The following is a 24,418-nucleotide window of genomic DNA, read 5'->3' as shown; positions in this document are numbered from 1 at the left end:
GACCTCTGCGAGGGAGCTTAGGGGTGAAAATCTCAGGGGAATGAATTTAATTTTAGCCGTACCTTCTGTTCCTAAGTCAGGTGTTTAGTAAGGAGGACTTCACTCAGTCTGCGCCTCATCATTTTGTTTGCATTCTAGGTCTGTTCAGAAGAGCTGGCTTTGGCCAAATGGAGTTTGTCAAAGCTGTATCTGAGACTGTGGCACAATTGAAGGCAATGCCTGTATGGGCCTCACCCTATTCACTCCACCTATACAGAAAAGGTGATCTGGCAGATACTATCCTGTCTGGGAGAGAGGTTGATCAAGATGTGATGCTGTTTCCGTGTGAGAGGGCACACTCAAACTTTTACATGAGCAAGCTCTTGTGACCAGCTCTTGTGAGCAGCAGCAGACAGCCTGTTGTGCAAAAGGCTCTCCTAAAGTACCCATTGCCTTAATCACCACTTCACTGATAGGACTCTGTGCCACACCAGTGGTTCTGTCAGGCAACAAACTATCATGTGTTATGAAATGCACCAGAAATTGTCATCTGTGGAGATAATGCGGAAAGACCTTCCTTCTTCCTGCCCAGTTAGACCGGCTGCTCAGACTAGTGCTGTCCTCTGGCTGGTAGCACGTGTTGTATTCTTATAAACAGATTACTGGCAGCTCTGCAGATAATTGTTTGCACGTGCTGTGACCACAGTGTTGTGTGTTCCTGTCTGATGTAGATCCTGGGGCCATCCTGCATGGCCTGCTATGGCTGGCAGGGCTAAGGAGTGAGGTTCCTTACTGTCTGCATGCCTAAGGCTCACCAAGTGCAGACATGAATCCTATCAGGTTCCTGTTCTGTTCTTCCTCCTTCCCCTCCAGTTTCTTGTCTTTTTCTTCCAGGCTGTAATTAAGGTTTACAGTGGGGGCCAAGGAACAGCGTGGAATGACTGAAAGGCAGAAATGGTCAGACTTCAGGACACAATTGTTTCCTTTTTCCATGTGAGAATGCGACATTAGCTTACAGGCTCAGATCCCCCTGCTGGGCCTTCCAGGGGACCCTCCTCACTTCAGCATTCTGCATCTCCTCTTGTTAGTGCTGGCTAGGACGGTGCAGTCATATCAGTGTAAGAGGCAGAGGTGGCCTCTACTGAAATGACGTGGAAATAGATTGTGGCTCTGGGTAGGTTAGAGAGCAGGAAGAATATTTTAGACCTTCTGTCTTCAGGTTTTTTCCCATTTTGAAAGATTTAGATGCTTTGATATGAATCTCGTGTGAACTACTGCCTGCTGTAGCAGGTTTCCCTGCAAATGGTGGATTAATAGCTGTAGTGCCTTTTGTATTGAACGTAGTGAGTGTGAGGCAGATATTGAGCCATGTGCATTAGGACACAACAGTGTTTTCACATTGAAGTGCACTATTGACATGAGCAGAGCACCCCAGAAGAGCTGTGATGTCTGTGGAATGTGGTTTGATTAGTGTGTGCTTCAGCTCATGGGTCTGAGCGTTCGCTCGAGTGCTTTGGCTGACAGCAGAGAAGTCATAGCCAGATAAATTGGTGCACTGACCTGTTAGCACACAGCCTGTTCTACAGAAAAGAATTAGATGTGTCTTTTTAAGTTTCCACATGGTCAATAATAGCTCATCTGCTTCCTCTGGAATGTTTTCCTGTGGTCGACCCATCTTTTAGTCCTATTTGTCACCAGTGTGTTTTTTTTTTTTTTTTTTTTTTTTTTTTTTTTTTTTTTTAAACCTTCGTTCTGTGTGCATGCAGCTGCTGTTTTTTTTTTAATCTGCAGGTCCAATCAATCCTTACGTTATTCATATTGAAGGCTTTTCCTTTCATAATCATCAGTGTCTGTGTTCACTGACAGTGAGTTACAGTAAGATCATGCAAAGCGTATTTTGTCTTTTCATCCCATTTCCTTATCTATACAACTTGCATCAAGCTCTGAGCTGCAAACTGCCAGGTGCTTCTGTTCCCCTAAAACAAGCAGGCAGGCCCACTAAGCGTGTTTAAGTAACACACCTTTGGTGGTTTAAGAACCAGCTTTGCTATTTGTTGGAGTTTTTTTGTTTATCTGTTTTTCCCTTTGCAATGTTTTCTGTGATTTTTGAAGTAACTGACTGTGAGGACCTGCAAGCATGAAGTGTGAGGAGCTCTTGTCTAAACTCGTGCCTAAAGCAGGGTTGTTGCTGAGTTCAGAGCAGGGGCTTGGGGCATTTTCCTGTTAGGCCGTGCAAGAATAGGGATCCTGAAACCTCTCAGGAAAATTCACTGCAAAGTTTTCTTGTTTGCAGAGAACAGAAGAGTTTCCTCATGTCCAGTCAGATCCTTTCCTTTGGTCTCTGACTGTTGTGTCTGACAATCCTGCCACTCACCACAACCATAATAGGGCTGTCATCTTGGCAAATCCTTGGCTATAAGAGACTTGTTTAGGTCCCCTCAAGCCTTTTCTTTGCAAGGTTAGCCAAGCCTGGTTCCCATAATCTCTCCTAGCTGACCTGTGCTCCTGCCTCCTGACCATCTTGATTTTGCTTCTCCTCTGCAGAATGGCTTTTTTTTTTTTCTTTTTTTCTTTTTTTTTTTTTTTGAAGCAACCCCCAAATGTAACAAATGCTGATTCTAGATGCAGTGAAAAGACTTAATTTCTCTGCTTGCTATGGTGCTGTTGATGCAATGCAGCATGCCTTTGGTGTTCTTCCACGGATTTCATTTTTGGGGTAGATTCTTTTCCTCTAGTGAGTATAAATTAGAAAGTGGGATTACATCCTTTGCAGCAGGAATTGGGGCCGTTTTCTAAATGCTCTGTCTACAGTTGGCTCAGTCAGTTGAAATTGATAGCAGTGTGCAGTATGGCCTTCCTGCCCCCTGGTAAGGATTTCTTGGGTTGTAAATTCTGTCGGGGAACCAAATTTATTTATTATTAATTATTATTATAGACTTATGTGGGCAGTGTTCCCAAATGCAGCTAATTGGAATGTTCTCCTGTAAGTAATTTTTGATGATGTTGTGAAGCTGGTTGAGAATTTGCCTGTGATTATTTGCTTGCACTAATGCGAGCTGAACTGGGAAAAACGTCAGTGATGTCAAGGCATTGGAAGATCCAGGGCACTGTGCTGGAATGAATGAGGTGATTCTTGCCCCTTTGAACTGTTAGAGACGTTAATGGAATTAAGAAAAGCTTCTTAATGGCATTCTGGAAAATATTTTTTCTTTTCTGACATCTTGCATGAAGTGGCTGATCAGGAGAAATCAGTATTTTTATGCTAGGTGAATGCAGAACATCGTTTGAGCACGTTAGGAGCAGTGGAAGCTGTTAATAACAAATTACCTTCTGTAATAAATATAGCAGGAGCTTAATTCATTGTTTGTGAAAGTAAGGGAGAAAATGTATACTCTCACTAGAGAGATTTTATTTGGATTATAGACCACGAACACTGAGAACATTCTATAATTAAATTGGCTGAAATAGAGACCCGACAAAATATTGGTGAAAATAATGCACAGTGTTTTGGTGTTGGGCAAAAAGATCGTTGTGTCTGCTTGCTTTTTAATTAGTTGTCAGATTCCTTTTTATTTCTCTCTCTTTCTAAGCTCAACGTAGGAAACCTGTCCCTGTGCTGTAGTGTCTCTGATTGATTGATTTTAATTTCGTGGGACAGATAGTCTCAGAAACGACTAAGTGGATCCGTTTCCCCCCATGAAGTTGGAGCTGTGTCAGCTTTGCAAAAGCTGGCCCCGTGTCACAGGTGCTGGGTGAATCTGAGCATGTTGGGGAGAACACAGTACTTCATGTCCCTTTTTCAGTCTTGGTGTCGATAAAACCCTTTTCATCATCTTGGAGAGGTTTCCATGGTGCTAAGTTGTTCTCCAATTACTCCCTACAGGAATTCGGCTGCTTGCTGTGCAGGGAGAACTAGTTTGTCTCCGGGTGTTCGTGCTGGGGACGCAGCTGGGGGGCAGATAATTGCATGTCCATTTCAAACGGCTGTCCCTAAGCTGGGCCCTGGAGGACTGTGGTGAGGTGCCCTGGAGGCCTTGCTGAGCTGTGGTGAGGCGATAATGATTCCAAGTAGCGATGGCCGCTTTGTTCCTGTGCTCAGTATCACCCTTAGCTGGGTGGCATCACTGTGTGTGGAAGCAGTGTCTTACTGTGGGGACATGGTTGCAGCTTTATAGCTGTATTGTGGGGGCTGTTGCAGCTTTGTAGGTCATCTGATCTGTGAGCTATTATGCCAAGATCTTTTATGAGATATGTGGAATTTCACTTCGTGAAATTAATAATAACAAACATTTAATCATTGTCATCATTTGCAATTGTATTTGTAGAAGTATCATATTTATTGATGTGGTATTTAATAATTCAGTTTGTGAAACTCAGCTTTGTTAAAACTGGTGTAGGAAAGACAGAGTATGTTATTGGGTGCTCATTTTGTTGCTGCGATATGCATTTCCTATCTACTGCCTTCAACTCCTCTCCTATGTGGACAAGACTTCAGTGAGGAAACACTGGCTTGTGAACTTTGCATTTTCTCCATAACATCTCTGCAGAGTGGCCTTACTGAGGGACTTAGGGGACCTTTATCCTTTGGAAGAGATGAACAGTGCATGTGATCTTGCAGCTGTCAGGGAAGTGTTTTCAGCCAAGAGAGGTGACCAGTGTGTTATTGAATGGTGTCATTGAAAGCATCGGTGATTTTCCCTTGCAATTCCTGAGTGGAATGAATTGATGTTTGAGTTACTGGCTTGTAGGTTATGCTGTTCTGCTGTGAGTTTGTACAGGCATATCTGTCTTAAGCTTAAACCTATAGGGCATTAAATGTCGTGTTTGAAGAGGGTATTGCTTTGTCTTTCTGTGCATTTGTTTTCATTCTCTGTCAGATTAAGGGGATGCTTGAACTTGTACAGATCTTTTACCGGCTAGTTCTTACTAGCCACCACTAATAAATAGGTGAGATGAATAGGTGAGGCCCTAACCTATGAGGCTCAAGTAAGGTGCCTGATGCTTTAAAGCTACTGGAATATTCTTTGTCTGTTGCAGTGCATGGACCATTAAGGGGCAGGATGGACAAATCATTGGAAATTTCTCTGTAGTAAGTGATACCATTTCATCAAAGAGATGGTGCTGAATGAATTTTTATATCCACATAGCAGTGGTTTGATTGTCAGCTTCAGGAGTGGGAAATGCATGGTGTTTGCTTATCACACAGTAGGCTTGTGCCGATGGATTTTCATTTTTTGATTTCTGAGTATAAAATGTAGGGTGGGAATTTAAGACACGGCAGTTGAAATAAGCTGTTGTGCAGAATTTGATGTTTCCTTCCGCCCTTTCTGCTCAATACCGTGTAAGGAATTGTGAATTGTAGTACTCAGTCTTTTTCATTCCCTCAGTTCTGATGTGAGGTAAATGGTACAGGCAGTCACATTTACTATCAGCAACTGAGTAAACTGAGATCAGAAAACTTACAGTAGCTTCTGAGCTATGTGTGCTGAGGTGCTCTGAGGTTCTGAAGGTGTTGGGAGTTATTACCGGCATTTGCTCGTTCATTTAAATCTCTTCCACTCACAGTCTTTTCTTCATTTGATGCATGTTTGAAGACTTTGATGTTGTATATTCGTCATCTATCTTCCCTAAGATTACAGAACGAGTTACTTAAAATGAAGAAATTAATCCCAAAGAAGTGAAGCTCTGCAGACCACAGCAATTTGTCGCGTCTGCCCATCTGCTTTGCTCCAGGAGGTGAATTCCCAGCTTCCATAGTAACCATCCTTCTGACAGCCAGTCTGGCTGATGCAACGAAATAGCAGCCAATAAAAATGCTAAGTTGCTATGGTAATTGTCATCGTTGCAGCATCACCAGTACGTGTTCATTTTGAATGTTACTGAAATTATTATTAGTTATGCAAGTATGCCGATGCAGTAGAATTTATGAAATACGATTTGATATGAAAACTCTGGCTTATTATATGCTGTGAGCTAACATGTTAAGTCTCGGGTGGTGAAACGTCATGATTTCGGTATGTAAGTTGAATGGAGAAGGCATCTGGCAGCAGGGAGGAAGGAACATTCAGCTACTTACCAAACAAGTGTAGTGTGTTCTTTCACTGAGCTCCATGAACAGCAGCAGTGTTAAAATCATACAGAAATAAATCAATCACGTACAAATTGTATAGCTGCTTTTATATCTGAATTTTTTAGCTCCTGCTCAGGTAGCCAATAAAAATATTTGAATTGAAATAATTGTTTTCTTCTGTTTCATGTATATTAATAATTGTGATTGCCGTGTTTGGGGATATACTCCCATTGGATAGATCAGTGGGTTGTTAGCAGCTTTATGGATTAGCCTGATGACATTCTTGCATGGTTTTAACAGTTGTGATCATTCCTGGAAGGTGTTTATTGATTATGCATTAGTAATCGTGGAAGATGCAGCCTATAATGATCTGGTTTATTTTATAGATTTTCCAGGGGCTTAGTTTTGTCAATATTTGGTTCTTGTCAGCAACTATGGAATGATTATTGTGCTTTTGATCAGTATAGTTCTGTGTTTGGTCTGAGATCTTGGTGGAAAGTATAACCATTTACGGTGGTACTACTCAGATATCAGTTGTGAGGGTTGATATATATATTTTTAAAGTAATTAATAAGTCCACTCTTGTATACAACAGTTGGCAATAGAAGAAGACGACATGTTAATTTACCTATGCTGTGGTACAGATTTCCCGCTCTGTGTCCAGATCCATGGTATTGAAGTAGTTAATCTTTCTTAATGCTTAAAAACTTTCGATGGGTCTGCTTTGGTGATAGTTCTGTAAGCCCTCTTTTTTAAGAGTTACTGCTTGCTTCTCTTGGATGCTTAAACAAGTTCAGAAAAATCCCATATTGCATAAAACATAATACATCTCATATGTTACAAAGTATTATGTAAGCTATCAAATTATATATAAAATCCACTGCAATGGTAACAAGCACCAAAAGCTTTTGTGTTTGGTATGTGATGATTTTTCTTTTGATGTGATCTCAAGGTAAGCCTGCAATCCCTATTTGTATAGGTGCATATTGTGCAAGAAAATAGCTGGATTGATATGGCATGCCTACTTGATAAATATTGGGATTTCTAAAGTCTTTCAGTTCTATGAAGAATCTCCCCGCATTAGGCAGCTATATCCTCTAACAAAATATGATAGCTAAAGTGTGCCAGTGTAGAATGTTGGCTCTGCTTAGTGCTGAATAAATCTCAGTTGTTTAAGTTCCTTCTGAAATTGGAGTCACCTATTCCAAAAGCTGTAAGGAGATGAGTTCACTGATTGACACTGACCTAGTGACTGCTCAGTATTTTGGGAATTACACGAGTGTCTAAGCACTGATGAGGCATAATTTGAAATCTTTTGGAGGGCAACATTTCCATTCAGAAAGTGATGTCATCCTCTTGATCTCCTGCTTTAAAAACAAAACATACAAACAGAAATGCACACACAGAACGCGTGCCTCAAGCTGCTGCAAACCCTCCTTTCATCTTTTTGGCTTGAGATTTCTGTTGATGTATGCACATGCATACCTATAAAATATAAAGCATAGAAATATGGTGTTGGGGTTAAGGGAAAATAAAGAATTATTCTGTTTTCAAGTGAAACAAGATTTGTTGTTGGTAAATTAATTCAGTGAAGAACAATTTTTTTTGTGTAAGCATCAGTAAAATATTCAGTGATAATTGTTACGTGAAGATTTGGTGCTGAGTCTGTAAATAACTCTGATGGAAAATAAGTTGGGATGTATAACTGGGAATGAAGTCTGTTCTTTGAGTGGCACAGTGGTTTTATTACTTCTTTACTGCTAGAATCTCCTTTAGCAGTGAAATGGACCTTAGTCTTATCTGTAAAATACCTAACTGTAAAAATATCTGTATATATATTATTTCAGTAGATAATGAGATTTTCTATTCTATCTGTTAGAGTTTTATTATAAGATGAAACTGAATTTTGGATCAGTTTTGAGCCAGATGACTAATTATTCTCTGACCTACCAATTGACCCTCGACCTTGATGCTTGTTTTGGACGTGTGCTAATTTGCCATGGGCAACCCCATGTGGCTGTTCAGTCTGCTAGATTTGTGCTCTCCATTTGAAGTGCACGTTCTGGCAGGCTTGATTCAGTACATCTGATGTTATGTAATTGTCACTTTTTTAAAGCTGATGAAACTTGCAGAAAGCCATCTTAGGAGAAGTAAAGGTCTTTGTCCATAGGCTCAGCCTTCTCACAGACTGAAATACGATGCGGAGTCATCCCACAAATGGCCCCAGGGTGGAATGAAGGAGATCGAGCAGGTGTTCTCAAAGAAAAGCAGGCAGCATTGCAAACAGAGAATTAGTAAATGCATTTTTCAGAATAGTGAATGAGCAGGCAAAGATGAGATGCTGCTGTTAGAGATAACAGTAGATACATTCATCTCTCTCTCACATTGCTGCTTGCTCAGCTCTTAAAAGCAAACATGCACTTGTTTCAAAAGGTGTCATCTGATCTTTGTGTGGAACTGGGAAATCAAGATGGTGAGCAAAATGTTTTATGAAGTTGTGTTTCTGTTTTGCCCAATTAAGGTAGAAAGAAGGGCCGCATAAACACTGCAGTGTGTGATGAAATAATGCACGTGTCGACAGGAATGAACTTGCAGTAAATAACTGCCGTTTTCTTCTTAGAAATTTGCAGATGCTTAAAGACTCTGGCAGTGTGGTCTGTATGTGCTTAGCACAGCATGTGTTACAGAAGCAAGGAAATGTTTCTGTCTGAAATAATGCTGCATTTGAAGTCATTGTAAGATTCAGGGCTTGAAAGTCTTCTGAACGACATCAACAGTAAATTATTTAGACTAATAATAGCTCATGAAGTGGTGGAAGGGATTTCGAATCCACGCTTAAGCAATACTGAATTCAGTTGTTTTTCCTAGTTTAGCTGTCTCAGTTTTTCTTGAAGTGTTTGTCAGTGATATCTAGATTTGACTAGAATGGGTTAAACTACATCTGCCATAAAAATGAATGTGAATGCCTTTCTCTGTGAAAGGCACTGCTGTTCCCCTCAGGATCTGGCCTTAGCTCCTTCATAATTAGGATTTTGTTGATGGCTTCTGTGGAAATTGGTTGACCAGAAGTAGGGCGATGTGAACACTGCCGTGTCCTACTTTTCCAGACCCCGCTCTGATGCTTTGTCCTTGGAAGTCAGTAATGTGTTCTGCTCCACTGCATACGTTTTTGCTCTTTTCATTGTATACCTTCATGTTCCATTGTGCATTAGAATATTTTCTTAAGATAGTGCTGAAGTATGGAACTGCACTGTATAGATATTATGGTCCTGCCTTCATGGAATTAGCAGATTGTGTTCAAGTGGAGCAGATGTTGATTAGCTCTGGGCTCCGATTTACTTCGCGCTTCATTTTTACTATGGCCTTTACATTGCCTAAAAGCAGTTCTCTGCATGTCTCTATTTATAGTTGAATGCCACTGAGCAGCACCGCTGATAAATAAAACTGAAATGCCAATAGGTTCTTTTTCCAAATGGTGTTTCAAGGAGCAGTCCACGCTTGCTTTAAAATTAGAGTTACCATGCTGCTGTTTCGCTTGAAGATCAAATTAAACATGGGCAGCTCTGATGTGTGGCTGTATCCCGGCTCTGTCCTTGTGCGTGCACTTTTTCCCACCTGCTGCCCGGTTGTTCCCTGCCTGTCTGCTGGCTGCCTGGAGGCAGTGATCCTTGCAGTGTTCCTGCAGGGACGTTCTTAAGGCTGTCTTCCAGGGCAAGAATGAAACCCTGTCAGCTAGTTGTCAACTGTTTGTCCTTTTTGGTTAGTAGAAGGTCTGTTTGTTGTTAGTATCTAAATGCCCCAAAACAAAGCTAAGCGGTTTTCTTTATTTTGTGCTGTTATTTTATAGCAGAGGAGTACCATGTAATTATCACACGTACATATTTTGCAAAGGATGCTATAATTAGTTACTGACTGAGATATTCTGTTACCAGCTGGGAATATGTAGAATTGCTTCTGTGGAGTTAGGAATGACTTTATATGTGTACAGACCCATCTGTACACTGAGTCTATAGAAAGCTGTGTGGTTCCAGGAAAGCACTGATAGAAAGGAAGCTTATGTTAGGAGATAGGGGTTATTAATCAGACTTGCAGGTTACTTGATAGCTGTGAAGCATAATAGCGTGAGGCATAATGGTCTGACACTAACCAGCAGAATATTACCATGAAATAGTTAGCAGGGGTTGGGGGCCACCAGTAAGCTCATTGTAATGCACTGCGCAGGGCAGCAACATCTGCACACTCAGCTCATCGCGCCGTAATGCAGAACAAAAGGTTTCCACATAACCTTTTTACTAAAGCCAGGTAGGTGTAGGTTGCATTTCACTGACCGTTTTTCACTGGTGCTACGCATGAAGTGTTGCAGTGGATAGCACAGGCTGATATTCTTAGAACATGGGATTGCTTCTTCACAGATCAGTGCACCTTTCATGTCCTTAATTACCTTAAGCCAAAAAATATGGTGGTGTATGAATATAAGAGAGAGGAAAAATAACTGTTCAGTAAGTTAAGGTCAAGCAAATTGCACAGCGCATGTTTTATCTCTCTCGTTAGCTGAGAGCTAGGGAGTGTTGCCAGTTTCCGTAAGAAACATCTAAGTCCATGTCTTTTTGGGACTTTTCTGGCATTAGATTAAACATTCTGTAGGCAAGGATGAGAAAAATCTCTTCTTAAGAAAGGAACTAATAAATAATTTAACAGTAATTCCCGTTCCTTCCACTCCATAAGGCAATTGCTTAATTGGATAGTTGTTTGTGTGCTTGAGAAGGGTAACGGCCAGCCTTTCTCACCGTAGGAAGTTGGTGAGAGATATGGAAAGGGAATTGGGTTGGGGCTCAGAATGTGTAGGGGTGCTTCCCAGGCAGTTCCCTGTCCCAGGGTGCAGGAGGATTTCAGTTCCAGCACTCCTTGGCTTTGGGCATTGGAGCTGGGGCTATGGAGGGACAGCCAGGCCCACAGATAAATACAGCAACCAGGTAATGTGTTTGTCTGCAGCTGAAGGATTAACAGATTACATCAGGCTACTGTGAAGACAGATTTTTCTTTGCACTGTTATGCTTGGAATTGAGAGCTGGGTACAAAGTATTTCTTGTGCTTAACGCTGTGATATGATCTCTGAATTAGGATAGTGATGTGAAGCTAAATCCCAGGCACTGTGTCTTGTTGCTCATTGTGAGGTGTCGTTTATTAACTGTGGCATTTCTGAAGCATGCTAAGTGTGGTAGAAGGCATTGTTTCCCTTTTTCTAATTAGCTCCTACATTTATATGAACATTTATCAGCAAATGTTTAAATGTCTTAAAGCTGGCATTTTCAGTGGGCTTGCCAAGAGACAAATCTCTATTCCTCAGAGGCAGCGCAAATCAAATTAGCACAGACTGAGTTCTTTTTTCTAACTGTGGGAGTTCTGTCAAATCTATTTAATACTGAGATAGAGCTGACCCACTTGTTTGGCAAGTGGTAGTGACCAGAAAACAGCACGAGTTTGGGAAGTCCTTAAATGTATCAACTTTGGCTTTGTGAAATAGTTAACCAGCACTTCCTTTTGTAATAATCTGTTCAGTATGTATTACTGTGATGTTTAAAAAAAAATTCCTCCTTATTTGAGTCTTGAACGTTCTTGAGGACTTGTGCGTTAAGATCTTTTATAGAGGAAAAGATCCTCAAAACTGAGGTATTGTCAGTGTTAAAATAATGTTGTTAATAACTCAGTGCTGTTCAATATGGCGATAAATTTGCGCACTGAATGTATGTGAGGGAATTGAAAGAGCTAATATGAAAAGTGAGTTGGGCCAGGGATGGATGTCAGGTTTGGAAAGGAATGGATCAGTCAGGGGCACTGTATTACCAATGCATGCTCAGTCTGAGCTCTGAGAACCAAAGCATCGTGTTGCTTTTATCTAGGTTGTTGTTGCTGCCCTGCTGCAGGATGCTTTGGTGCAGCCAGCTCCATCAGCGCAGCAGTGAAATATGGCTGGGGGAGCAGGAAAGCTCTTGTTTTTCTTGAAGGATTCCGCAGTCTGTTGTTTCAATCAAAATCTGCTGGAGAAGTAGGTTTTAGCACGGCTGTAACTGAAGGAAATGAGAGGAAGTCATATTGTTGCATGATAGTACCTTTGAATGTACTAATTGCTGGAGGAGGGATGTAGTGATTCTCTGTATTTTTATCTATTTTGATTTACTGGTGGAAAATGGGAACACACAAATAAAAACATTGGTAGGACTAGAAGATGTCAAAAGTTTAAACATGGTAAACTTTTAAAAAAAAAATTCCTTTTTTTTTTTTTTTGTTTTTTTTACTGCATCGAGCTGTTAATGGTAGGTTCCTTTCTCAAATGACTTGATTGCTTGATGACTGCTAAAATACCATTTTGTTCCAGGTAAACGAAATGCATCCCTGCTGGCATGAGCATCAGTTCTATGCTAGTGATTTTATTTTATTTTTTAATACTGTTTAACAAAACGGTTTCTGGCAACAGGATCAGAATGTTGGACGCAGCCTATTTTCCCTATTTAGTGGCTGTTTCAGCAGCCATTGCTGAAGGCAAACTGCCTGTCTTCCAAGTTCCAGGAACCCCTGGAATGATGCTAGGAGTTGGTAGCTGGACCAGTGTTGAAGGATCTGCTGAGTCGTCATAATTTGGTTAGTTGTCACGAATGTATCTAATCGTTAGAGGTTTTAAAAATCCTTTCTCAACAACAAATTAAAAGCAATTGTAATTGAGAAAAGCTGTGAATAAGAGATGACAGCAACATTCTAAGTTCATTGTTTTTTAATTCTATAAATATGTTTGAGTACTATTTTACCTTTGCGTTAAGTAGATACTAATTTGCTGGATGTGGATTACTCTGTAATGTCTTAGAGGATCAGACTGGCAAAGCTCTGAGGTTTTCTGCTACACGTGATAAGTAGTAGTAAATTGAGTAATAAGGTATAGCTTTCTGTACATGAATGTATAGTGTGCTCTGTGCATACAGTAGACATTAGCCAATACTTACTTCACAGAGACCTCACTTAAGTGTTTTCCTTGCATACCGTTGGATAGGTAGCAGTTGGTTTCCCAAGGCCTTTTGATTTAAATCAAGGTCAGTGGTAGTAATCTTGCGGTGCAGTGCCAATCTTGATTATAGGGGAGATAACATAATGAAATTGAGTCTATTTTTGTGCTGAGAAATTTCAAGGTAACTCTCGTTGACAAATGACTTAAACATAAATGCATATTGCTAACTAATGCATTTAATAACCCTTGCGTAGTAGGAGTGTGGTGGTGCTGAATAGTAGTAATTACGTGCTCAGAATATTGGGAAATTGATGTTGCAACCTGTCTTAACAGTGGTCCGTAGGTACTTCATGCTGGGAACTGTATTTCATCCTGGAAGTCATAAGAATTCCTTTTTTCTGGTTCGCATTTATGTACTTGCTCTCTGTGGAAAGATTCCCTGGTAACTTAGTTACAGTCGAGGTGGCAGATTAAATTGAATGTAATTCAAGTGCACTTAATGTTTTCAGTATATTACTCAACCATTATGATCCTCATCTCTGCCAGACACCTGGTATCCCAAAGGAATGAGTAATTAGCAATAGGCAAATGGTATTTAGAAAGTGTGATACTGAAAGGTGAAAACCAGACCAGAAGGGTAAATCTGATGAGAGATATTAGACAGTCTAAATCTGAATTTGATTACTGTTTAAGAACTTCATACATGTAAGAAAAATTGTTGGCCCACCGTTTGTGGATTTTAATTTCTGTTCCTAAAAAAAAATGTAAGATGCAAATCTAAAAGTGGAGCCAAACTGAGGGTTACACTTGTCTAACAAGACCAGCTACAACTGTCAGTGTGATATGGCAGAGTACTTGCAGGACACACTGAGTCTCACATCGTCACATGTGCATTGTTCAAGCTTCAGTGAGAGCAGGAAGAATTACTTCTTAATTTGGGAAGGTGTCTGTTGTTGTTTTTGTTAGTAAATGATTGTCATTTTTTACTTCTGGCATCTCCATTGCCAAGGTTTTTTGCTTCCTTTTGGTACAACTCTTCCTCCCTTTTGCAGTAATTTAGCTATGGTGGGAGAGGAATGGACCATATATGAAATGGACTGCATAAGCACATAAAGCATGAACTATAGGACACAGTAAAGTGGTTAAGTTATAGTCCTCAGCTACATTATGATCTCCTTTTTTCTTCTCTTAATAGGGTCGGTGTTTATGCTGAAGGTTCAAGTGAATGACATCATCAGTCATCAGTACCTGGCACAAGCAGTAGTGGAAGTGTTTGTTAACTACACCAAGACAAATTCTACTCTCACTGGAAACAACGGAGCAGTATTAATAAAAGTTCCTTACAAGTTAGGATTAAGCTTAACTATCGTATCATACAAAGATGGCTACATGTTAACACCTTTGCCTTGGAAAACTGGGAGAATGCCAAGTATGTAAGCCTCTTACTGTCCTATTATTAAACTGTATCTATTGGTAATTACAGTACCTCTTCTCAGCAGTCCATGTAGTTACTGTCAAGTGAAAATGACTGCGGTTGGTTGAGGGAGGCGGTGCCTGTCAGTGCAGATGTAAGAGTGAAGGACCTGTTAGATCTGTCACAAATTCTTATTACTGTGCAAGTGAGGAGAGCCCTTGTTAACTCTGAGTAGGTTGTACTGCAACACAGTGAGTGTACTCTGAGAAATTATTCACTTAAACATAGCAAAGGGCTTTTAATGCATTTTTGATAAAAATCATATTTTATCTAGTGATTCACGGTGTGCCAGTGCTTTGAGTGTAGTATAACAGGTACAGCCTTTTGCTACACTTTCTTTTCAGCAGTACTTCCTCCCAAGTTTTTCTCTTCTTAAATGGGCAAGAAAAAAATCATTGTTTAAAAAACAAATCAATAAGAGGATGCTTCTAAGAACTCTAGCGACTTGTATTCTATAGAAAACATATAACAGTACCAAACACAGCCATATAGAATTTTGTCTAACCAACGTAATTCCTCTTCTGGCCGCCAGGAGTCATTGATTTCTCTAGTCTTCATATGCTCCTTTTCAGCTGCCCTATTCTTTTGGAATCAGAGAGCTTGTTAGATGGTTATTTTTTCAGTTGCATACTATAACAGATATTATCACTTTCCACAGTATACTCGTCTGTGACGCTCTCGTTGTTCCCACAAAGTCAAGCTAATATATGGCTGTTTGAAGATAGTGTTCTGATCACTGGAAAATTGTCTGGTAAGTTCGTTGTGTACTGCAGGCTAAGCAATTCATGATGCTTAGAAAAAAAGAATTACCGAGTTCATGCTCTCTGTAAATGTTCGTTTATCAACACTTGCTGATCTTCTAGGGACATGGAAGCCACTTAAGCTGGGGCTACCTGAGCACTGCTTTTCACAAGAGATAGATATTACCTATACCAAGGCTAGAATTTTGGTTGATTGTTTAACCATTTCTGACAGACGTGAGACTAGGAACTTAAAAGCCTTGAAAAAAGACTATTCTGCTGGGTGGATTTCTGAGCAATATTTTAAAAAATTTTTTTTTTTTTTTTTTTTTTAACCATGGCTAAAACAAAATATTAATCTTTTACAGATGCCAAATCTCAACCGAGTGTTCAGTTTCAAAAATCTTTAATAAAGCTTCCAACAGATCACCATATTACAAATGTTACAGCTTATTTGACAGTGCCAGAGCAATTCTTGAAAGTGGACAGTTTTCTTTATACGACTGGAATTCTTCTAAACAAATCAGGTATAGTAAATGTATTATTTACATTTTTAAAGAGATTTTAAAAACGTAATGTTTTTGAGCACAAACTGTTTCATTAAAAATATGCTGAAATTAAAAGTGCCTGAACCAGCTTCCATTGCATTAAATTGGTTTACTCTTCTTGCTATGGAGAAAAGCTATGAACACAGCTGGTAAGTATAGTTGCTCTTTGATTTGTTCCATGTATATTTAGTGTAGTGTGTCAGAACTCGTAACAGTGAATTTTTCCTTGAGTCTGCTTTACAGATGTGTATAGATAGTTCTACTTAGTGCTGAAGCACAGTTATAGGATTCTGATGCGCAGTAAGTAACCTTTTAAATGACTTTCAATTGAAGATATTTGAGATATCGTGAGGCTGGAGAGCTAGTCAAATGAACGCCTTAAAATGCAGTTGTGGACAGTGTGAGTTATGGGAATTTAAAGCAGTCAGTGGGATTAATTTTAGCAATGGGCTTTTCTGTTTTTTCACTAGAATTCTGTCACCTGGTTGCTAGAGCTTTACACTTAGCGTAAAGGTCTTGTGCAAGGTATAATTTGGCTCACTGTTAACCTGTGTAAGCCTGTTTGAGACCAAGTAGTCTGTATATATACAGAGCACAGTTGTAGTGATGTTTTCTATTATTCTGCTTCACAGGAGAAGCAGTGAGTGATTTCAGTAGTCATTCAATCCAAGTGCATATCAGCATAGTTTAGGATTTGCCATTGTATCAGATTTATTTTTAAATTATAGTTATTTCTGGCAGATGATACAGTTCTGTTTTGTTCTTTTATTTCCATTCCCAGGGAGCTTGAAGCCTTGTGGCTCCGAATTTGATTACAGCGCATGTGGTGGCTACTAGTTGATTTATTTCAACGAACTGTTCTTAAATTTTCATTGAATATCATCACATCTAATTCATATGTTGACTGATGTATTTCATAACTGTTCTCATCTGTATCGCACCTTGTTAAATTTAAAGCATAGGAGAATAAGCAGCATTTCTCCTCTTCAGTGTTTCTTTCAATCTGTCTGGCATGTGTATTAAATTATTCATATACTCCTGTAGGAATAAGCTTCCTTTTAGGGAATGTGGAAGCTAATTGATATCTGATGCACCAGGAGTTTTGTCGCAGCGAGCTTCTAACAGCCTGCGCAGATTTAATATTATTCCAGTACTTATTAATTCTGTTTCAGTTTTTTTTTTTTCCAGTAGCCTGTCATATCGTGGACTCTGAAGTATTTGCAAATTAGTGTGAAGGAAAACAAAGGAAACAAAATGACAAGCTGCACTGTAGATTTTTGCATATATGGAGTTTCCTTTGTATACTTTGACATGTTTCAAGCTTAAACTACTCAGTTAATTGTAACTGCCAAATTAGCATATTAATTGGTACAGGAAAGTTTATTAAGAGGGTTTGACTAAAAGGAGAATTGTGGTGGTTGTATATTTGCCATGTGTCTTCAGTTGGTTTCAAAGTTGTGCATATTGCATGATTAAAAAAAGTTAATCTGTTGGCTGACTCTTTGGGAATCAAATTATATGATAAAGAAGGGTTTCTCCATCTCCAAGCCATCTTTGGCGTAGTCATTGATTCTACAGCCAGTATCTGTATGTTAGAAGTGTTTCTCTTTCACATATCTGATATACAAATGACTGTTTTGGGCTTAGAACACAAAATTTACAAGTCTAGAAGTGTTCATTTCATTTGATCAAGTTAGTGATGTGTAACTGTGCATCTGAATGCAGATGAGGGCTTGACTTTGTTCCCAGGGATATATAATTAATTCTAATTATTTTTTTTTAAAAGTGTACTGTGAGTGGAGGATTACAGACAAAGTATTTCTCTAATTCAGGTTTCAAAAGCATTGAATTGACTCCTCTTGCTGCAATATGTGCAAACGTTCTCTTGGCTGGGAAAGAACTGAAAGTAAATGGTCCTATTCAGATTACACTTCCTCTTCCTCCAAGTACTGTAAAATCAGGAGATGCTATACCTGCATGGACATTTGATATGAAAACTGGTAAGTAGGCTGATGTGTTATTCCACGTTTTAACACATTCTTACAGTTCTGAGTATATGCCATTTTATCATAAAATGTTAATAGCGCTGATAAATTGTTGTTAAATAGTCATCAGTTTGGCTGGAGATCCCGTGCTGGTTTTTGGATGACTGGCCTGAATTGTTCAAATCCATTTCACTGCTTTCGCTGGTCTTAAAAGTGCTGCTAAAACTCATCAGCATTCCTATTCAACACGTTTGATTTAACAAATGATTATTTTCATGGGTGGGCTAATAATTCGGTGAATATATTTCATATGGTGTTAGACGTTGAAACCTAACAATTCTGTGAATGTCTTTCTAAAGGAAAGTGAATCAGAATTGAGAATTTAAGTCATTCGTTTTCTAAAGTATAGCTCTAAAAATCCTTTGATATTGAAGCTGGAATAGATGTTACTTAAGTCAATAAAAAACAGTTATGGAAGTGAAATGGAGGCTACATAAGAGTTATTCATGGTAACACCATAGTTCTTTAAGTATGCAAGGGAGGCTGGGGATAAGACATGCTAAACCTTCTGTCATCGCTCCATGTCTAATTGTAGTCAAGAGTAATGAGCTGTGTACACTTAGCCATTTAAATGTCCCATGTTAGGTGTGTGTGCATTGGTGTACTCACAGTCTTTGCTTGTTCCTTACACCTTTCACCATAGCTCATCTTAAAACACGCAAGTGAACAAAGATGTGAGTCTTTCCTCGCTACTAAAGCAAATAACTGTTGTAGTTGAAAGTAGAGGAGAGGACGCTAACTCTGAAGACTTGTTTACACATTTGAGAGAGAAATTAATCATATTGATAACAACCAAAGAGCATAATTGATTTAAACTAAGAGTGTGCTAATTAAAAATTGGCATATAGAAAAAATTCTGACGTCAATTTTAAATCTGTCTGTGCACCTAGGAGGCTTTCAGAAAGGAAAGTGGTAAAAGGTAGCATTCTTCATCAAAGTAAGTCTTAATCTGTGATGGCTAAATAGCCAAAGGGGATTTAATTTCTTGTTGCCATAGCCATCTTTGTCATCTCCTGTGCTCAACTGTACCTATGCTGAGCTGTTTTGACTTAGTAAACGAACAAAACTAGGTCAGCAGTGCTGTAAAAACAAAGAACTGACAGAAGTAGAGCAGATCAGCATAAGGGCAAATTAGAAAGAAACCAGTTTAAGGTGCATATCTGGGTGCCGAGAAGCCTACCCAGCGTGCCTGATGAGGTGTGTCGGTCTTGAGACAAGAACAAGAACATGATGTACTAACTTAACAACTGCAGCAACAAAGGAATAGTTGATTTTTCACCTTTGGGGTTGTTCACTATTAGAGGTTCTGTAAAGGTAAATTGTTGGCGATGATCCCTCACTGAAGTGCAGTACTGAGGTGGAGCCTGGAGTTTGGAGAGGGAAGAATAAAGAGAATTGAGAACAAGGAGAGAGAACTTACAGGTATAGCTTTAACTTGCATTTTTCATTCTTCTTCTTCAGCTGTCCTATAGAGTAAGTATTTGCAACTATCTTTATGGTTCTGGATGTTTGTTCTTACATACCTTTCTTTATTTTACTTTTACTCTGACCTGTACAAATTGTGACTAATTTCTGACATAACTGAGGAATAGCCAAGTATTTAATGCTGGTAACTGAAGCCAACTGAGCGTCTCAGCAATAGCACGGTCAAGAGCATCCACAGGAGCTGAACAGAGAGCTGTCACCACACCGAATAATAGGCTGCGGTGTGAAAGGTCTTATGTGCAGGATGGCCCAACAAGATGTTGACATGTGCTTAGGTATTCTCAAGTCCTTGGGTAGTTTGTCATACATAATCAGGACTTCCATATCAATGCTGATAGATGTAAGTGAACAAGCCTGTGTTGTTGTGTAGCTTAGTCTAGGTGCACCAGAAATAAAAACATACAAAGTGTTTTCTTGTATCAACTTTTGAAGTGCTCCCCTGGGTAGCTCAGTGTAGTGGTGCAGACACTTTATGAAGGTAAGTGATTGTTGTTGCGGCTACTGTAAATGCACAGTCTGTTCACATATGTTGAGTGTGGCCTCATTGTAGCTAAACACGTTGCTTTATTACAACAGATAGAGGAGTCATAGAATCCTTAGAGTTGGAAGGGACCTCTAAGATCCATCTAGTCTGACTCCCTTGCAATGAACAGGGACACCACAGCTAGTTCAGATTGTATTCAGAATACGCACTTGGAAAAAATATTTTTTTCTTAATGTTTACTTTTTTCTGTGGAGTATATTGTAGGCAAGATAAAACTTGAGTAGTCAAAAGAGATTATACTGCTTCTCATAGATATCTTAATTCGAAGCAGAACTTTTGGAGACGTAGGATCTTTTAAATGTGATGGTGTGTTATTAATTTATTTTTTAAAAGCCTGTAAGTAGCTCACCCTCTGTACTTACAAAACTGTTGTTTTGCAGCATAGGGACCTCTGACCTTAGAGCTGACAAGAAATAGGATTCGAGGTTCTGTTGTTGCCTCCATGTGGGAATTAGGGATGGAAGACACTTAGAGGTGGTGCTACTCCTGAGTCTGGACAAGAGGTTCTCGACGTAACTGAGAAACCACATCCTTCAGGGTTCTAGGCTGTTGCTGTTCCCTCTCTGCCAGCCATTATAAGTACCAAAAGAAGACTGCAAATTTTAGTGCCAAATGGTTTGGAGAGGTGAAGGAGGTTGCAGACACGTGTGGCATGGGTCAACTCTCGTCTCTACCTTCGCTCTGATAATATGTCTTGGGTTTTCTGGAAGAACAGTCCTGGATATCGATTTATGTGGCTTTATATAAATCACACTTTTTATGTAGTTTGGTTCTTAGTTCCTGTTTTTCTGTGCGTGTTAATGTTTTTCTTTCTTGGTATTTGCAGTTTGAAAATGTAAAATTGTTTATATGAGACAGCTTTCGTTTTTCAGGATTGCACAGATGGTATACAGCTAATGTACTCAAATAATGCACTGTTTAATTCCATCTCTTCTACTGCATGCTTTATTAGTTGTAGAAGTTGGCATACCATAAAACTTGTCCTCTGCATTGCCTACCAGATGGTGTGGAGTCTGTGGCCTAACAATAGACCTTCCTTGGTCTAAATCAGTTGTTACTGTATTAGAGGAGGAAAGGAATGTTCATGACAAGCATTGTTTATCCTATTGTAGCTTATTAGATTATGTTGCTTTCCCACTGATTGGTGTGAGCTGATGGAAAATTTCTATTTACATCCTTAAATTACCTGCTCCTTAATTTTTAAGTTTCTTACCTAAAATAAGGTCATTTTTTTTTTTTTCTCCAAATAATTGGCAGGAATATCTATTTAAGATATTTGTTATTAAGAAATGAATGATGTGAAAATAATTCAAGTAATTGCTTATGATGATATTTTATTTCAAAGTCAATGTATGTAAGGATATTTGTGTTGTGATTGTCGAAAGAAAACTTGCATTCTTAGTTAAAACTGTAATACATAGCGTACAGGACAGAAGTTTAATTTTTCTTGAGTTTTTGATAATAGTTTATTTGATAGTGGTTTTAGATAGAAAGGAATATGGCATGGCATTTTTGCAATATCTTATCTTTTTCAGGTGCTTGGGTAAGCCGTGGCCTAGGAATGGTGAAGGAAGCAAATGATCAATTAGTATGGACATACACTGCTCAACACTTAGGCTACTGGATAGCAGCTCCACTGCCTGGAACAAGAGGTATTGCACGTACAAATAGTGAATAATTCAAGTACAAAGTTGTCATCAGGCTGTTAGTTTGATTGTTTTGAATAACAAAAGAAAGGGAAAATGACATGGAATTTCAACACGGATAACCTCTGCTTGTTTGAATTCTGATAATGTGTGCCTTTCTGCATGTGATCGTTTCCTAGAACTTGCAGCACAGCCTGGATTTCCCTCCAGCAGTGCTAAAAGTTAAATGTTTATATTATTGCCATCTTCTGGAAGAACCTTGCAAGGAAACTGTAACTGTGGAGATTTTAAATGATCAATAGCGTGTCCCTTACAGCTGAGATAGTGTAAAACAGGAAGAAATGCTAGGAGGTTAGGCTTAGGTGTGTGGCCTCAGTGGATCCTTTTTTATGTATACATGTTGCATACTTGGATTTTGCAGATTCAAAATGAGGGATTTTCCCAGGAGAAATGTGATGTGAAATTGTAAATATTATAAAAGCACTTTTTAATAGAAACACCGAACAGAATATATAGGTGATGTTTCTAAGTCAATTTGGACACCTCAGACAAATGTCATTTGGCTGGAATAGATTAGGTTCATGGTATTCCTTTAGTATCTAAGATGAACCCTTAGAAATCCGTTATACTGCACATTTTCTAGACTGCTGAAATAGCAAAGTGAGAAGGGATAGATGAATATAGTACCATAGGAACACAAAATTATGGGAGGAGTACAGCATGTTGTATTGCTACAGCTCTGCATATCAATAACCATTACTTGATTTTGAAATCTAATTCTTGTCTGCTTTTGTGTTTGAAAATCTAGAATCGATCATTAGTGCAGTTTCCAAGGACATAACAGCCTATCACACAGTGTTCCTTACAGCCATACTGGGAGGCACTGTTATCATTATAATTGGATTTTTTGCTGTTCTTCTTTGTTACTGCAGGTAAGCAAAAAGAGGGGCTGTAATGAGCTCAGCATTAATGTAATTTAAGATTGATAAACTTGGACTTGGCAGGTTTCTTAACACTATTGAAAAGATATTAAGATATAAAGCAAACAGAATGTTTTCAACTCTTAATACGCCCAACTTCAATATGTAGCCAAAGATTTCTTTAATTTTGGTGCTTACAGAAATTCATTTCAAGTTTTTTGACAACATATTATACTAGTAACTTAAACAACTTCTGATATTCAGATATGGAATTGAACAGTTGTCGTATTTCCTAGCATACTCTGCAGTCACTCTTCATTTCTTTTGCTTAGGGACAAATGCGGTCAGACACAAAAGAAGGAAAAAAATACAACAAAGCTGGATGTCATAAAAAAAGACCAGACCACATCAACAACTCACATAAATCACATCAATGCTGTCAAGGGGTCTTTAAAGTTAGAGGATAAGTCGCAGCTGTATACGCCGAAGATGTCTTCATACAGCCCTCAAAGAAGGATGTCCACGGACACAGAAGATGGAAAATCACGAGACAATTTTAAAATCTACTCAGAAGATGTTTCTTATCAGTCATCCTATCAGACTGGTCAGTCAATAAGTTCACCTCATTCCTTGGAGCCTGGTGCTGGACTCAGACACTTGCAGCCACCAAAACTTACTAGCAGTGCTGCTTCCCAGGCTCCTAGGGACATTCAAGAGCAAAACAGATATCTTACACTGCAAGAGGAAATATACGGGCTTTCCCATATCCCAGAACATCTAATGCATATTTACAACCAACCTATTGCTATTCTTCAAACTTCTGATCTTTTCCATTCCCCAGAACAACTGCACGCCGCTAAATCAGCAACTCTGCCAAGGAAAGGACAGTTAGTGTATAGCCCCATGATGGAACCTGTGAATCGAGATGGTTACATACAAACACTACCTAAAATGCCAGTGCACTCTCATCCACAGCCTTCTGTCTGCAGAGATGAGAAAAGCACCTTGGATGGTGAACAAGGCTTGCCTTCTCAAACGTCAAACTGGGGTCGATACACTAACAGCTTACTGGAATCGGTCTCCGTCCCCGGAACGTTGAATGAAGCAGTTGTAATGACTCCGTTTTCATCTGAGCTTCAAGGCATTTCAGAACAAACGCTACTGGAGCTCTCTAAGGGAAAGCCATCTCCGCATCCTCGAGCATGGTTTGTGTCCCTGGACGGGAAGCCGATAGCTCAAGTGAGGCATTCTTTTATAGATCTGAAAAAGGGCAGAAAAACAGAGAGTAACGATACCAGTCTGGACTCTGGTGTGGACATGAATGAGCATCATCCTGGTAGGAAACTGGAGCGAGAGAAAACCTTCATTAAAAATATGCCGCATTCAAAGATCCTTTACTTGGAAGATCTGGATCTGAGTAGCAGTGAAAGTGGGACCACTGTGTGTACTCCAGAGGACCAGGCTGTGAGGCACATTCTGGATGGAGGGAATGGGCCAGCCGTAGAACAGCATGATGAAGAGGGTCTAAGAAGAAAAACTGTGTCAGGAAGTCAGGAATCCGGTATCCCTTCCCCTAAAAAAAGGGATAGGCCATCTCTCACAAAAAGAGATAGCAAGACTAATATCTGGAAGAAAAGAGAGGAGAGGCCACTTATTCCTATAAATTAAAACACAATGTGCTTTGTGTTGTTGCTCTCCCTGCTGGTTGGTGACTTCTTGGCTGCTTGTGTAATTCTGCAGTGTAGGGTTTACAAGGGAAATATTGTTTTCTAGTATCAAGAAAAATTAACGTTTTTTAATGTACAGATTGAGTTACTTTAACTTCAGCTGGGCAATTGATATTCAATGGGAATTAATTGATAACAGGGAAACACATGAAAAATTTACAATTCCTAAAATTTTGCTGGCAGTGTAGAGAGGGTCCACATTTTAATTAGCCTGTCATTTTTTTTGACACAACTCTTAGAATG

The 24,418-nt window shown here is 39.3% G+C and overlaps 1 protein-coding gene across 1 annotated transcript in view; it reads left to right on the top strand.

The window, feature by feature from the left end:
* FAM171B (family with sequence similarity 171 member B) overlaps nt 1-24,116 on the top strand; it is a gene marked incomplete at both ends in the record, with an annotated part of 30,116 nt that extends 6,000 nt beyond the window's left edge. The window contains 7 exons of the mRNA XM_079538915.1: nt 14,242-14,475; nt 15,179-15,271; nt 15,629-15,787; nt 17,641-17,808; nt 21,418-21,534; nt 22,337-22,460; nt 22,781-24,116. Coding sequence (XP_079395041.1) covers nt 14,242-14,475; nt 15,179-15,271; nt 15,629-15,787; nt 17,641-17,808; nt 21,418-21,534; nt 22,337-22,460; nt 22,781-24,116 — 2,231 coding nt within the window. The remainder of the gene's footprint in view (nt 1-14,241; nt 14,476-15,178; nt 15,272-15,628; nt 15,788-17,640; nt 17,809-21,417; nt 21,535-22,336; nt 22,461-22,780) is intronic.
* Between the last annotated feature and the right edge of the window lie 302 nt (nt 24,117-24,418).

The sequence above is a fragment of the Tetrao urogallus genome (assembly GCF_951394365.1).
Source record: "Tetrao urogallus genome assembly, chromosome: 8".
NCBI classification, from domain to species: Eukaryota; Metazoa; Chordata; class Aves; order Galliformes; family Phasianidae; genus Tetrao; species Tetrao urogallus.
Note: the sequence above shows the minus strand (reverse complement) of the source record. Positions and strands in the feature narration are given on the sequence as shown.